The sequence below is a fragment of the Eumetopias jubatus genome, unplaced genomic scaffold (genome assembly GCF_037043125.1).
Source record: "Eumetopias jubatus isolate StellerSeaLion01/CBP00866 unplaced genomic scaffold, mEumJub1_p1.0 scaffold_13, whole genome shotgun sequence".
NCBI classification, from domain to species: Eukaryota; Metazoa; Chordata; class Mammalia; order Carnivora; family Otariidae; genus Eumetopias; species Eumetopias jubatus.
The window spans coordinates 56,954,942-56,972,261 of record NW_028274819.1 but is presented as its reverse complement, the minus strand read 5'-3'; the positions used below and the strand labels follow the sequence as shown (position 1 = coordinate 56,972,261).

Genomic DNA, 17,320 nt, shown 5'->3' with positions numbered 1-17,320 from the left:
CTAACTACTGTAGCTAAAAATACTATGAGAATGGTTTATAAAGAGATTAGCTACTACAAACAAAGCAGCAGGGTAAAAGATAAGAGTGGGAAACTTGTTCATGAATAACTGTTAAAGGATATCTCTATAATGGTATGTGACAAGAAATCAGGAATCTTAGCTGGAGGAAAATATGGCAGTAAATGGTAATCACAAAGTTAGACTAAAATGATTATCTACAATTAAGTAGGCAAACACCAAATCACTCTTTATGACCCAGCTCCAGAATCTCCATTTTTGATATATCCTTCCTGACCTCCCTGTCCCATCCACTACCCCAAATGAAGATGATCATTTCTACCCTCTGGGCTACCACCACCCTGTGTACATGCCACCATCAGACAGCACTTGCCGTAATTATGCTTTATTGTCAATGCCCCCCTCAAAAAGAGAGGTGATCTCTAAATACAGAAACCAAGTTTTATTCCTTTTTACACCTACAGCACTTAGCACAAACCTGGCACAAAGTAGGTCCTCAGTAAGTGTTTGATGGATGAACCAATGAGTGAATCATAGACAATATTAGCGATTTCACTCTGCCATGTCAGATAGTACCCTTAAGTATTTGGTAACATTTAAAGCTGTATTTTATGCAAAGCTCTTAATAACATATATTTCATAATTCTTTGCCCTTCTGTAGCCTCAATGACTATAAGCGCCTTAAGGACCAAAACTATGTCTATTTATCCCAAGTGGCTAATGGGCAAGCACACAGATATTCAATAAATGTCTGTTGATAGAAGAAGAGAATGATGAATGCATGAATACCACTGCCTCACCACTCAGACCTCAATCTTCCCTTAGTTAGGAATTTTGTCAGCAGGGGCTCAGTTGGTTAAGTGACTGCCGTTGGCTCAGGTCACGATCCCGGGGTCCCAGGATCGAGTCCCACATCAGGCTCCACGCTCAGTAGGGAGTCTGCTTCTCCCTCTGACCCTCTCCCCTCTCATGCTCTCTCTCACTCTCAAAGAAATAAAATCTTTAAAAAAAATTAAAAAAAAAAAATTTTGTCAGCAGTCTTCTCACCACTCTTTCCACCACCACTCTCTCTCTCTCCTTGTGTCAACTAGACTTGAATAAAAAAAGTAGTGAACTTTTTTAAAAAAGACTATCCTCCCATTCTGGCTTATAGTACAATGTCAAAGTCAGAATGGTAAATGTGGAGGGAGTGTTAAGAGCTGAGATATCTTTGTTTTGTAACGTCATAGCCAAGACTGGCTCAGATAAAAACCATCAATGGATGATAAGTCTGCAGGGTGGGGGGAAGCAGGATATATGCATGTTCTCTGTCTCCCTGCAAACTATTCATTAGTCACACACATGTGCACATGCACACATGCAGACTTCTAAAGTTGAGAAATCACGTAATATCTTGACCATGTGATGAAACTTAACCTCACCAGTGAGGGACAAATGGAGACCATGTGCCTCCAGAAGTGATACATTATGAAGGACACATTACCACACATAAAATATTCCAGGTGAGAATGCATAATCTGAATCTGATCATGAGGAAACATCAGATAAACAGAAAATGAGGTATGTTCTATTTTAAAAAGGGAAGAGGTGATCTGTATTATGATAATGACATTAAAAAAAAAAAGACAAAGCTGTGAAAAGCTCTTAAAGAAGAGATAAGACAATTAAATGCACTACCTGACCCCAGACTGAAATCATGAACTGGAGGAGGAAAATTTTATAAAGGACATTACGGGATCAACTGACAAAAGTGGAATATAAACCCCACATTAAATAAAAGGATATCAATGTTAAGTTTACTGAAGTTGATAACTATACTATACAATAACTAGCATATGAAAGAGAATATACCTATTTAAGAAATACATATGCAAGTATTTAAGGGTAAAAGGTCACGATAACTTCAAATGACTCACATATACCAAAAAATATTTATCTATACCTGTACAGACAGAACTTGCAAATGATAAAGTACATGGAATAATGTAAACAGTAGACAAATCTGGGTAAAGGGTATAAAGGTGAGGTGTTCTTGTACAAGTTTTATTTTTGCAAGTTTTCAATAAGCTTGAAATTCTTTCTAAACAAAAAGTTTGTTAAAAAAGGAAAAGAAAAACAAGTCCTAGCTAATGCAATAAGACAAGAAAAGGTATAAACATGTGTAAAGATTGGGAAGGAAGAAATAAAACTGTTTTTGCCACATATGACCTGATCATCTATGTAGAAAATCTGAGAAAATGGACAAAAAATTCCAGGAACTAGTAAGCAATAATAGCAAGGTTACAGAATACAGGTTAACATACAAAAGCCAATCACTCTCCTTTATACCAGCAATGAACAAGTGGAATTTTAATTTAAAAACACAATACCATTTACATTAGTAACCTCAAAAAGTGAAATAGTAGGTATGAATCTAACAAAATATGTACAAGATCTATATAAGGAAAACTACAAAACTCTGATAAAAAACATCAAGGAAGAATGAAATAAGCGAAGTAACATTGCATATTCATGGATAACAAGACTCAATATTGTCAAGATGTCAATTCTTCCCAACTTGATCTACAGATTGATGCAATCCCAATCAAAATCCCTGCAAGTTACCTGTGGTTATCAACAAACTGATTCTGAAGTTTATATGGAGAGGCAAAAGACCCAGAATAGCAAACACAATGCTGAAGGAGAACAAAATTAGAGGACTGACACTACCCAACTTCAAGACTTACTATAAAGCTACAGTAATCAAGAAAGTGTGGTACTGGCAAATAAATAAACAAATAAATCAATGGAACAGAACAGAAAGCCCAGAAATAGACCCACATAGGTATATTCTTTGTATACATGTCAAAGTATACATCTTTGACACAGGAGCAAAGGCAATACAATGGAGCAAGATAGTCTTTTCAACAAACAGTGCTGGACCAGAACTGGACATCCACATGCAAACAAATGACTCCAGACACAAACCGTACATCCTTCACAAAAATTAATTCAAAATGGGATTACAGACCTAAATATAGAATGCAAAACTATAAAACTCATTGAAAATAACACTGGAGAAATCTAGGTGACCTTCAGTATGGCAATTACTTTTTAGATATAACACCAAACACACTCTCCATGAAAAGAATAACTGACAAACTGGACTTGATTAAAATTAAACACTGCTGCTCTGCAAAGGACAATGTCAAGAAATGAGAAGACAAGCAACAGACTGGGGAAAAATATTTGCAAAAGGAACATCTGACAAAGGACTGTTACCCAAAATATACAAAGAACTCTTAAAACTCAACAATAAGAAAACAAAACAACCCAATTGAAAAAAATTAAAAAAAAAAAACCCAAAGACCTTAGCAGACACCTCACCAAACAAGATATACAGAGGGCAAACAAGCTCTGGAAAAGATGCTTCACATCATTTTTCATCAGGGAAATTCAAACTAAAACAAGATGATACTATACAGACCTATTACAATGGCCAAACTCCAGAACACTGACAGCACCAATGCTGGCGAGGATGTGCAGCAACAGGAACTCTTAATTCATTCATTGTTAGTGGGAATGCAAAATGGTACATCCACCTTGGAAGTCAGTTTGGCAGTTTCTTATAAAACTAAGCATACTCTTATTACCATACATTCCAGCAATCGTGGTCCTTGGTATTTACTCAACAGAGTTGTATGATTCAAACTATATGACACTCTGGAAAAGGTAAAACTATGGACACAGTAAAAAGATCAATGGTTGCCAGGGCTTAAGAGGGTGTGAGGGATGAACGGGTGTAGCACAGGAGATTTTTAGGGCAGTGAAACTACTCTGTATGACACTATATTGGTGAATACATGTCATTATACATTTGTCTATAACCATATAGATGTATAACACCAACAGAAAACCCTAATGTAAACTATGGACTTTGGGTGACAATGATGTGTCAATGCAGGTTCACCAAATGTAATAAACGTACCATAGAGTGGGGGATATTGATAATGGGGGAGACTATGCATGTGTGGGGGCAGGGGTATTTGGGAAATCTTTGTACATTCTGCTCAATTTCACTGTGAATCTAAAACTGCTCTAAAAAGACTGTCTTCCCCTCTACCTCCAGGATATCCAAATCCTAAAGCATGGCATATATGGCCCTTTATAATCTAATCCCAGACTACGCCTCTCCAACTCATTTGTTTCCACCATCCTCCAAACTACTTAAACTCCAGCCTCACATAATTATCAGCCATTCCTTTTTATACCTTACCTTTTTACTCAAGGGGGTCACTTGGCAAGAATGCTTTTCCTCCCCTTTCCGACCTCAGCATTTGTTCAAACCACCTCTTATATACTGCACTAAAATGGTTTGCTGATATAGGTGCCTTAACCATTAGATTATGTGCACCTCCAGGGCAAGGATAGTTATTGATCCTGTATCCTCAGTGTCTAACAAATAGTAATAACAATAGAAGCCAACAACTAACATTTCTGGAGCACTTTCTCTGTACCAAGCACTTTTTAATGCAAATTTATGACTCATTTAATCCTTTCAACAACCCTATTGGGTAGGTGTTATTATGCCCATTTGATTTGAGCCTTCCTGAGGCATAGGGAGATAAGTAACTTCCAGACTGCTCAGCTAGGAAATGGAAAGACCAGGATTTCACCCAAGCAGTCAGTCTGGCTCTAGAATCCATATTCTTCGCCAATGTAGTGTACATAGCAGAAAGTCAAAAAAAATAACTGTTGAACAAATGACAGTGTAGAACAGAGTTGAACACAATGTTTATGGAATGAAAATATTAGGGAAGAAAAGTCAAGCAACTGGCAACTGAGAAAAAGGAGGCACACTGAGGTTTAAAATGTTTAGAGATATAAATAATCCAATCTCTTTCCAATCTTCTCTTGTTAAAAAGTTAAGACCAGAACAAAGTTTCCCAAAGTTACCTTAGTTACTCCCAGAACGAGCTTTACAAGTCTTCCCACTATACCACATTAAAGGAATGATTATCTGTTTTAAGAAACTGTAAAACAAGAGCCCCTGGGTGGCTCAGTTGGTTAAGCATCTGCCTTTGGCTCAGGTCATGATCTCAGGGTCCTGAGATCCAGCCCTGTGTCAGCTCCCTGCTCAACAGGCAGTCTGCTTCTCCCTCTGCCTGCCGCTCCCTCTGCTTGTGCTCTCTCTCTCTGACAAATAAATATTTTTTTAAAAAACTGAACTTGAGGAGCGTCTGGGTGGCTCAGTCGTTAAGCGTCTGCCTTCGACTCAGATCATGATCCCAGAGTCCTGGGATCGAGCCCCACATCGGTCTTTCTGCTCGGCGGGAAGCCTGCTTCTCCCTCTCCCACTCCCCCTGCTTGTGTTCCTGCTCTAGCTATCTCTCTCTCTGTGTCAAATAAATAAATAAAATCTTAAAAAAAAACTGAACTTGTTAAAAAAAAGAAACTGTAAAACAAGGGGTGAGGGATGAACTGGGTGAAGGGGGTCAAAAGGCACAAATTTCTAATTATAAAATAAATAAGTCATAGAGATGTAATGTGACTACAGTTAATAATACCACACTAAATATTTGAAAGTTGCTATGAGGGTAAATCTTAAAAGTCCTCATCACAAGAAAAAAATTTTCTTGTAACTATATATGGTGACTGGGACACCTGGCTGGCTCAGTCAGTAGAGCATGCGACTTTTGAACTCGGGGTCATGAGTCTGAGCCCCACATTGGGGATGGAGTTTACTAAAAAAAAAAAAAAGAAAGAAAGAAAGAAAGAACTATGTATAGTGACATATTAACTAGACTTACTGTGCCAATCATTTCATAATTTACATGAATATCAAATCATTATGTTATATACCCAAAACTAATGATGTATGTCAATTATACTTCAATTTTAAAAAACAATAATAAATAAAAATACCTAACACCAGGCATTGTCAAATCACTCACAATAAAAATGAAATACAAATTAAAAGAAAAAAGAGGGACACCTGGGTGGCTCAGTTGGTTGAGTGTTTGCCTTTGGCTCCTTGCTCGGCAGGGAGTCTGCTTCTCCCTCCGCCTGCGCTCCCCCTGCTTGTGCTCACTCACACTCTTTCTCTCTGACAAATAAATAAAATCTTTAAGAATAAATAAATAAATAAATAAAAAAGAAAAGAGAAATATTGTAAAACTATGTTCAAACATATTCTGGTATTCCAACAAGAGAAGTTGGAAAAAGACGTACCCCAGTCTGATGCAGTATTTGATACACAGCAGGACTTTAATATCAATTAATTAAATTTTCAATTTTTAAGAGGTCTTATGTTTACTTCTAAGTATCAATTTATTTAATTTTTATTTTTTATATAACTACCTAAAATATGCTGCATATTTTGCTACCTCATTAAAGAGGATATTGATACTGTAACCTTTTCTTGAAAATTCAAGGTAATAATCATGAGCAATACTTTTTAGTAATTTTCAGGTAGTCCTAAAATAGCCAAGTTTATTTATCAAAAATGTAGAAAAAACAAAAAATGCAGCTAAGGTGCAATTAAGAAATTCTGCAATTCTAGTGTCCCCATCTAATAATCAGTCTGATGTCTTTTCATAGAAAAACATGAAAATCAAAAGTAAACTAGTCACTCCAGAGTACCTGGACAACTGTTCTTTACTTTTACATTTATATTAAATACCTTCCAAGCAGAATAAACTCCATTAAGTCAATTCATGAAAACAAGACTGAAATACCTACTCTACAGTAAGTCTATAATCGGACCAACTCTCTCCTGTTATGAGTACAGTATTATAAAATATCCTAGACCTGTAATGAGCACCCACAGCCTACCTGCCTATCTTGCTTTGTGATCTATTTTCAAAATGAAAACTTAGAAAATCTTCTTCATATTGCTGCTTCCCATATATAGCTAGATATTAACAGTTTAATGGATGAAAGCAATACCAGTTTTCTCATTAAGATTATTCTATTCATTAAGGTAGACAATCAAGGTTAAAAAAAGTTTTTTCATAATTCTAAATAAAGTTATTTTCATGTTACATTTTTTAAAAAGTTTAGTTTTCCTGTACTCATTAAAAAAATGACTGGCATTGTGACAGGAAATAATTCATATCCTCAGAAAGACATAAGTAGGTTGGAGGAAATAAGGCATACCGTTTCTAATCACATGCCTAACATAATTCAAAGAAGGTGCTTTATAAATAACTGTTGAATAAATGGCTGATGCAGTTAAGTTCCTTCTATACTTCTTTTAATAGAGGCTTACATGACATATGAAGTACTTATAGTTCAGAGTTAAACCCTTAGTAAAAAAAAAAAGTACAGTCATGGTGAAGAACACCAAGCTTTTCCTGGGAAAAAAAAAAAAGATCATAGGTCTGATTTCCACTTTTACTTGTTTGTATCTTCTCTTTTTCACCCCGGAGTCTACTGATAAAAGCCAAAGGTAACTGCCAGTTTCAGCTTCCGAGTTTTCCTCATTGTTTTTGGTTTTTTTTTTTAAGATTTTATTTATTTATTTGAGAGAGAGAGACAGCAAGAGCAGGAACACAAGCAGGGGGAGTGGGAGAGGGAGAAGGAGGGTTCCCGCTGAGCAGGGAGCCTGATGCGGGGCTCGATCCCAGGACCCTGGGATCATGATCTGAGCCGAAGGCAGACCCTTAACCAACTGAGCCACCCAGACACTCCTTCTTCATTGTTATTAAAAATATCTGAATGCTTCTTTCAGGACATTCTAAAAACCATGGTGGGGAGAAAAGTGCCAGGTATTTCAATGGACCAACAAACAAACAGAAGATGCTTAAGTAGTAGGTTCTAATGCTCAGCTTTAGCATTATCTGGCTCAGCCTTTAACCAACAAATGCACTTTACTAAAGTTTTCAATGCCTAATAACATTTCTAGTAAATGAGGTCTATGGCAATCATCGTCAAATATTACAAAGAATGAAATTCCTGACATCACAGAACCCACAATCACCAGATGTTGTTGTTTCAGAAATTTAAAAAGGTAAAAAAAGAATCAGTACTTTTAAGTGTACTATTCAAAAAGGATAGACATGGTAAAAAAAAAAAAAAAAAAAGGATCAGCCTGGTAACTACCCAGGGACAAAACAGGAAGACTGATCACTTCAAATACAGAGGGATTTTCCAAAGTTTCACTCTAATTCATACCATAAAAGAGGGTGTGGAGGTGGGGTCTGAGTGTTCTGCCTGTAAAGAGAAGTTTAAAATATAGTCTTTCTCCCGTTTCAATTCTAGCCTAAAATCCCCAGAGCTGCGGAAATGATGTGTCAAAGCACAGAGGTAAGTTTAAAACACAAATTCTCAAATACCCAGCCAAGCACAGTAGAACTAAGGCCCAGGATCTGGTCAGGTATCTGTCACTAAAAGGAACAAGAGGAACTGTCAGGTAACTGTCACTAAAAGGAACTAAAGGAACACTCAATTTGGATTTGTTAAACTAATACTCTTTATTGACTCCTCGAGGAACGGAATAAACAGATGGACCAAGTCTATGACCAGGGAAATAGTTTCAACTCTGAGGGCTTCAGATTTTGCATCTATAAAATTCTACTATTCAAATTCACACTTCTACCTTAAAATAAGATGGAAAACAAAATTATATAATATTAAACCAAGGTATACTAGGAATTATACCTTATTTTTTTAAAGATTTATTTATTTATTAAGAGAGAGAGTGCATGCACATGCGCGCACAAGCCAGAGGGGCAGGGAGAGGGAGAGAGAATCCCAAGTGGACTCTGTGCTGAGCTTGGAGCCTGACACAGAGCTGGTCTCACAACCCGAAGATCAGGACCTGAGCCAAAACCAAGAGTCAGATGCTCAACCAACTGTGCCACCAAGGCACCCCTATACCACTGAAAATTCCAATGTCAACTTTTCGGTTCTCCATGTGTTCCTCTACCTGTATAACCTAAGTATATAACAACTACTAAATCATGCAAGGCATCAGAAAAATTTAACTCTTCCTGAGACATTACTGATGTCATCAGACCTCATTTAATATAGACCTAGTCTTCAATTTTTCTAAAATACCCCTAGTTTCTTGCTGCACTCATTCAAGTGCTTTAAAAATGATAAATATTCCTCCACCCAGTGGTAATAAGTCTGACAGGTAAAAATACACAGATATCAAAAGTACAAATATGGAAACTATGAAAACCTTTTTTTTTTTCATTTCACCATATACTTCAGGCCCAACTTATTAGTTTCAATTCTGCTCTTGCTCTATTTCCAGTCAGTTTCACTTCTGAATTTTCTGCCACAAAGTTAAGAATTGTGACCCTGTGGAGAAATTTTAAAGTAAACGCTAAATAAGAACAAAGCTTTTACTTTCAAAGGAGAACTAAACATTTTCACAGGAAAAACAAAGAAACAAACATAAAAATTCTTACATTCCTGATGGCATTTTGTCACATAAAAATGATTTTAGAGGGTGCCTGGGTGGCTCAGTCATTAAGCGTCTGCCTTCAGCTCAGGTCCTGATCCCGGGGTCCTGGGATCGAGCCCATCGGGCTCCCTGCTCCGCGGGAAGCCTGCTTCTCCCTCTCCCACTCCCCCTGCTTGCGTTCCTGCTCTCACGGTCTCTCTCTCTGTCAAATAAATAAATAAAATCTTAAAAAAAAAAAAGACTTTAGGCTGTTGATTTTTTTGTCAAGTTTCTGAAGCTTCATCATACAGTTCTGTTTACAAGAGCCAAAGCAGCTAAAAATTGCTATCATTCTATTTTATAGGTATTACATGTTTTAAATTTGAGTCACAAGTAAGGGGTTCAATAAATATTTGTGGAAGGAATGAATGTACATAGCACAGTGCTGTGCTGCATGAAGCATACATTCCCAGTAAGACACAACTTTCTGCCTTCAGTGGCCTTACCAACAAAACAGATTTTTTTTTGAAAACATAATAAAAAGATGATTAGATAAGATTAGCAAAAGTAAGATATCTAATAAACGTTTAAGGGGAAAATATATATCATGTACAGCTAAATTAAGCTTTATAAAGCATTTTGGTGCTTCTCTACCATTTTTTTCTTGTATGTGTTTCAATCCCATTTCCTTCTCTTTAGGCTGTAAAGTTGTTCAAAGGAAATTTTCATACAGAAATAAAATTTAAAAATAAAAACATAGGCACGCCTGGGTGGCTCAGTCAGTTGAACATTCAACTCTTGGTTTCAGCTCAGGTCATGATTTCAGGGTGGTTGAGATCGAGCCCTGCATTGGGCTCTACACTCTGTGGGGAGTCTGCTTGAGATTCTCCCTCTCCCTCTCTCCTACCCCTCCCCCCCACCACAGGCACACCCGCTCACTCCCTAAAATAAATAAATCCTTAAAAAAATAAGTAAATAATATATAAATAAATTAAATAAAAATATACAGCTCCTACTACATAATCAATAGTGCTTGATACAGGTGCTATGGGAAATAAACTACACAAAGCATGATGGTCCTGAACCTTGTGGTAACTTAAAACTTCTGTACTTCGCCAGCAATCTACAAAGAGTGGATGCCCATAGCAACTAGGGATCAAAGACCTTGACTGCAGTCCCTGTGTGGACACTGTGTGACTTTGAGAAAGTTACCCAGACCTTAGATTCCTCATCTGTAAAAGGAAGTGGTTACTGATATAAATCTCCCATGTGGAAGAACTCCAAATAATTTATGTAGATATTCTGCCCTCAAGGAGAGGGAACAGGAATCCCCCACTCCTTAAGTGTGAGCTATGCATAGTGACTTCCTTCCAAAAAGGACAGTAGAGAGAGGTGAATGGGAAAGAGTAACCTTATAGAGAGAAACCCCAGTCTAATCATAGAAAAAAACAACAACAAACCATGAGACTTATTCCAATACAGGGACAATCCAATACAAAACACCTGACTAGTACTCAAAACTGCCACGGTCATCAAAAAGAAGGAAAAATCTGAGGAACTGTCACAGCCAAGAGACTAAGGAGATAGGACAAATATAATGTGCTTTCAGGATGGTATCCTGGCACAGGAAAAGGTCATTAACAGATGAATGGATATACAAACCACAGAAGCTCCCTGCTGACTCAGTCGGTAGAACATGGACTCTTGACCTCCAGGTTCTGAGTTCGAGCCCAACGCTGGGCGTACAGTTTACTTAAAAAAAAAAAAATGCAGCATATACATACAATAGAGTATTATTTAGCCATATAAGGAATGAAATTCTGATACATACTCCAACACAGAAGAACAATGAAAACATTATGCTGAAAATAAGCCACACACAAAAGGACAAATATTGTATCATTCCACTTGTATCAAGTACTTAGAATAAGCAAATCCATAGGGACAGAGAGTAGAACAGAGTTTACCTGGGGCTGGAGGAAGAAGAAAATGGGGAACTACTGTTTAATGGGTACAGTATCTGTTTGGGATGATGAAAATGTCTGGACATAGATACTGATAACGACTGCACACACAACACTGAGAATATACTTAATGCCCCTGAGTTGTACACTCAAGAATTACTAAAATGGCAAATTTTGTTATGTATATTTTACCCCAATTTTTTTAACTAAGGAAATCTGAATAAACTGTGGACTTCAGTTAATAATACATCAATATTGGTTCATGAATCATAACAAATGTATCATACTACTGAAAGATGTTAAGAATGGGGGAAATGGGCATAGGGTATATGAGAGCTTTCTGTGCTATCTTTCATCTCAATTTTTCTGTAAATCTAAAATTGTTCTGAAAAATAAGGTCTACTTAAAAAAAAAATCAGGGAAGATAAAGGTTAATAGCACTAATATAGCCCACCTGTTCCAAAAACAGGACAAGAGGGGCGCCTGGGTGGCTCAGTCGGTTAAGCGACTGCCTTCGGCTCAGGTCATGATTCCAGGACCCCACATTGGGGGGGGGGGTCCTTGCTCAGCCGGGAGCCTGCTTCTCCCTCTGCCTCTGCCACTCCCCCTGCCTGTGCTCTCCTGCTCTTTCTGTCAAATAAATAAATAAAATCTTTAAAAAAACAAAAACAAAAACAGGACAAGAAAACTGCTCTTCAAGTCAATGAAAAACATAAGCAATCAGAAAAATTAATGCCAAGGACATAAATAAACCTGCAATTCACAAAAGAAATTAAAATCTACACAAAGCTAGGCAAAGATGAAATTTATAGGGTTGTATAAGGATAAATGAGATCATGTACTTAACATAATGTTTTATATACAATAAATGAAGCTATTAAAATATAACTAATAATTAAAGAAATACAAATTTAAATAATAGAAACATATATACATATGAAGGTTATATACATATTCATAAATTATATGATTATATTCTATATATATTATTACATGCAGATAAAATCTGTACACATAAAATCATTTTTGAAAACACTGAGAAAACTTCTGAGTCCAAAATTGACAAAATATGGAGAAAGAAGTACTGTCATAATTTGGTAGTAGCAGTGTAATGGGCATGTCCTTTTAGGGAAACACTTTGCTAGTATCTTCTAAAGTTAAAAAAATGTATATACAAAAATCTTAATTTATATATTTAATATAAAGCATAATTGTATACATTTACATATATCCTTGAGTGATTTCACTGCTCAAAATTCATCCTACAGAATTATTAGCACAAGTATACAAAGATACCTATACATGGATATTTACTGCAACAACGTAATAGAGAAAACTGGAAATAATCCAAAAGGCTACCAAGAGTTGAACAAAGGTAACCGAACATTATTGTGCAAAATGTGGTGGATGTATATACACTGACATGGACGACTGTCTAAAAGAAATAATAAACTGTAAATTTAAAAAAAATATTTTAAAGGAAGGGAATAAACCAGTTTAGGACTATTTAATCTGGGCTCTTCCATATACATATGGTTCAAGAGAACCAAAACTGCATGTAAAATTGTCTATGTATGTAAGCACATTTTCTAAGGAAAGTGTCTGTAGCTTTTATCAAATTCTTAAAGGAATATGTAGCCTCCTGGAAAGGGTCACTAAACAATCAGGAAAAAGCATCCCAGCTCTGAGTATCTAAGAAATGTAATTAGGTTATACTCAAGTGAGGAAGACCTTGGGGAGGAAAGAAATGCTCTCAATTAAACTCTTAAGAACATATTAAATGCCTCTACCACAAAACACAACATTTTATTTCAAAACTCCTAAATCTAAGGGTGTGAAGGAAGTTACTCATCAGATGAGATTATATTCACTAATTACAAACCTCAACCAAAAATTAAACATCAAAAGCAGTCTTCCAAATGCATGACTAGTCCATGCTTAAATTACAGTTAAAGTAAGATCATACAGAAGCAAAAGGAGGCAAAGATTAAGTGGTAGTCCCATTTGACACAGTCAGGTTGATAATTATGGACTAGTTACTCACACATATAAAGATTCAGGAGTTATGCAGCCTTAACTAAACTTTATTTTTTAAAGATAAGTCGATTAAAATAAGACAAAAATAACTTAGGTCTTATACATAATTTTGTGAACTTTCTCTGAGCAGAATAAATAAATAAATCTTTTCCTGGAGGCAGGTTAGGAAGAGGAATCCAATACCTTTAGAACTAATACAATAAATTAACATTTTAAACATTATAGCCACTAGAGTCAATGGGACTTAATGAAGACTGAAATAAATGAGTAGAAAGTAGCAGGAATACTCTCTATCCTAAAATGAAAATATATCTTAGGGGCACCTGGGTGGCTCAGTCATTAAGCATCTGCCTTTGGATCGGGTCCTGATCCCTGGGTCCTGGGATCGAGCCTCACATCGGGCTCCCTGCTCAGCGGGAAGCCTGCTTCTCCCTCTCCCACTCCCTGTTTGTGTTCCCTCTCTCACTGTGTCTCTGTCAAATAAATAAATAAAATCTTTAAAAAAAAAAGAAAATATATCTTAGAACAGTGGTTCTCAACCAGGAGTAATTTTGCCCCCCCTAAGGGACATTTTGCAACACCTGAAAACATTTTTGACAGTCAGAACTGGACGAGTGCTCCTGGTATATTGTGGGTAGAAGCTATGGATGTAGCTCAACATCTCCCAGACTCACCTACCCACTCAAAATGTCAACAACGCCAAGAAGTGGGCTGGAGGAACCACTGAATCAATGCTTTGAGATAATCAACTTAACAACAGAAATCCTAAAGCAAGGTTTAGTTATTTGTTTTGAAAGACTGACACCTTATCAAATAGCATGGATCTTATTAAAATGATATAATTTTTGATGTGTTATTTAAAAGAAACTTATTAACTGAATTTCCAATTTATCTAAACCTTTTAAATTATGCAAAAGCCATAGGCGAGGAAAAAAAAGACAATGAATTAATGCTAAAAGAAAAAAGTTTTATACACACACACACACACACACACACACACACACACACACCCCTATCATGCTCACAAACAATACTGAGCAAAGGAAACCAGACACAAAAAGCTCCATTTTGCATGATTCCATTTATATGGTTCAAGAATGGGCAAAAACTGATCTCTTGTTAGAAATCAGAATAGTGGTTCCTCTGGAGAGAAAGAAAAGGTAGAGATGGGAGAGAACATAAGGGGGACTTCTGGAATGCTAATAATTTTGTATTTCTTAATCTGGGTAATGGTTATATAACTGTGTTCACTTTGTGACCATTCGTCAAGCTGTGTACTAAGTAATCAGTGCATTTTATACAGTTAACGCTTTCACAAAAATGTTTTTCACAAAAATGTTTATTTTTTAAATGTTATGTATTCACACCCTAAAAATCTGAACACTTTGACCCACAAAGCTAAATGAACGTCAACTGCAAAAGTAAAAGTATTTTTGCCACATAGGCTACCTTCCAAGAATTCAAGAAGGATGACACCCCCAGAAAGCTGTAAATACCATACTGAGTTCATACAGCATTCAGTTGAACACTTAAGCCACCATATATCCCTCAGCACAAATCCAAAAATTTGACAAAGGCTTACAAATGCAGTTAAATTTATTCCATGGACAGTCTGAATTATTTCCCCCAATTTTAAACTGTGAACTGTTATTAGAGAATGCATTCTATGAAACAAATGATGCTTTCTCTTTCTTAATCCCACATTTTCCCAAAGCTCCCCCAAACTAAACCCCTCTTGGCCATTAACTTCTTAGGATTTCTCCAGGCTGCTTGCAACAGTGCCCACCAACGCCTCTCGGTATCCATTCTTAAAATCCACCTCCCCACACACATGAAAATTCACATTAATGCTCATTCCAGAGGCTGGTCTCCCCTACCAGACTTCTACTCCCTCCCAGGACCTCATAAATACAATCCAAACCTAACTACCCTCAAACTCCTAATACTCTCCAACAACTGGCTTCCCAACAGCACCACAAAACTAGGGCATATGCTAACCCCATCTTTAAGAATCTTCTTCTACCACATAAAAAGCCCTGCTTCTGCACACAATTCAGCTCAGTGGCCACTGCAACTATGATCACCAGTGTCGCTCTCTGCTTTAGCACCCCCTCTACTGCATTCAAATCCAACCCATTTCCCACCCACCCCCTGCCCCAAACTCTACTTTCTTCTTGAAGAATCTTTCCTAAGTACTACAGCAAGGATATAAAGTTGAAGGAAGAATAAAGGAAATGTGCTCCATTCTGAGTGAAGGTAGTTGCCCCAGTGTCAAGCACACAACCATGTGCATGGGCTACAGGGTCGGAGGGCAGGAGTGTGAAACCCAGCCACTGCCCTTCCCAACTGCAAGGCTTTGGGCGAGTGATTTTACATCTTTAAGCCTCAGTTTGCTGAACTACAAAATGGGAAATCATAAAAATAGCGATCTCATAGAGTCGCCAGGATGAAATGAACTACGGGCTGTTGAGCACTTTGCACAAATCCTACGTGGTAAACTCTCAGTAACTGAGAGTTTTTCCTAGGTCCTCGTCTTGGAAGAAGGAATACAAGAGAGGGTGAAAAGTACTTTATAAGGGCAAGGGAGTGATGGAGGGAGGAAGTACTGTACACACATTGTGTCAGATCCCCAAACAGCGTTCTCTCTTTATTATCCCCTTACAATGTGGACCCAAGAAGCCCTCAAAGCCCCTGCTAAAGGATGGGGGAAGACACAAATAGATATATCAAATCCTCCTTCCAGGAGAGTCATTTAAGGGAATGAAAGTGCCCCCTAAATTGCTAAAATGAGATCCCTGGGGGTCTGAGAATTAGGAAGGAAACCCCAAAGTCCCAAAGGATTTCTCTTGGGAAGCTGAGGGGAGTACTTCATAACAAGGAGATTAAAAGTAAACGCTAGAAACCATGAAGACTCCTCAACTTCTCCCCTAGGAAAGAGTACTAACTGGTTTCTCCGCAAATGGCTTGAGAAAGGAAAAGCGCTTTCCCCGTCTCTCATGGGACACCCGGGCTTCCCCGGGCTTCCCCGGGTCCCCTCCCCGGAGGGATAAGGAGGAGGGTCCGCGCAGGGGAATCCCCAGCCCCCTCCAGCGGGGGAGAGGCGGGCTCAGGCCGGGGCCCCCAGGGAGTTCCACTGGGTCTCTTCCAGTCTCTTTGCAGCCGGTCTCCAGTAACGGGATCTCTCCGGGGACTCGGGGATCTCCCAGAGCTTCGGCCATCGCTGGCTCCCTCCCCTCACAATCCTTAAGTCCTCGGTCCGGCGAGTCCTCCCCGGGCACTTCTCCGGGTCTCCTGGCTGGCACAGGGTCCGCCCGCCGCCCACGGGCTCCCCTCCCCGGCCTCCTCCCGCCCCCCCACCCCCCGCCGAGCGCCGCAAGCCCGCGGGGTTACCTGCTGAGAGGGCAGCTCCACATGCAGGGCCCGCGCGGCAGAACCGGGTGGCAGCGAGGAGGCCGGGCCCGGGGGCGGCGGGGGGACCGGGCCCCCGACCGACGCTGAGGCGCTCATCTTGACCCAGCGGCCGCCAAGCGGCGGGGCCCGCGTTCCTCCGGCATCCGCCACCACCGCCTAGCCTCGACCCGCCGAGCCCCTGCAGCCCAGAAACCCGCCACACGAGACGCAGAACCGCTCTACCCAACCTCCAGCCGCCACCGCCGCTGGCTAAGGAAGAGCCATATTACCGCAGTGCAACCCCCACCACCCCGCCGAGACCCGGCTTGCTCATTGGTTCGGCTGCCACGGGGGCGGGACCCAACGACAGACAAGGGACATGCTATTGGGTAGAAGATCTGTCCATCGCCGGCCGGAACGGACTCGGGGCGGAGGAACCCGGGGATGGCCTAAATCGCGTCTGTCAAACCCGGGTGAAACCTGGGGCGTTGCTTCTTTTTTTCCCCAGTCTAATTGGTTCTTTCAGTACCATGGGGCG

General features: G+C 38.9%; 1 protein-coding gene across 2 annotated transcripts in view; it reads right to left on the bottom strand.

Annotated features, from left to right (window-relative positions):
- Positions 1-17,081, bottom strand: part of UVRAG (UV radiation resistance associated) — a 327,746-nt gene extending 310,665 nt beyond the window's left edge. For both annotated transcript variants that reach the window (XM_028115861.2, XM_088017675.1), the window contains exon 1: positions 16,783-17,081. In XM_028115861.2, the coding sequence (XP_027971662.1) occupies positions 16,783-16,899 (117 nt within the window). In that variant the 5' untranslated portion in view covers positions 16,900-17,081. The remainder of the gene's footprint in view (positions 1-16,782) is intronic.
- Positions 17,082-17,320: the final 239 nt, after the last annotated feature.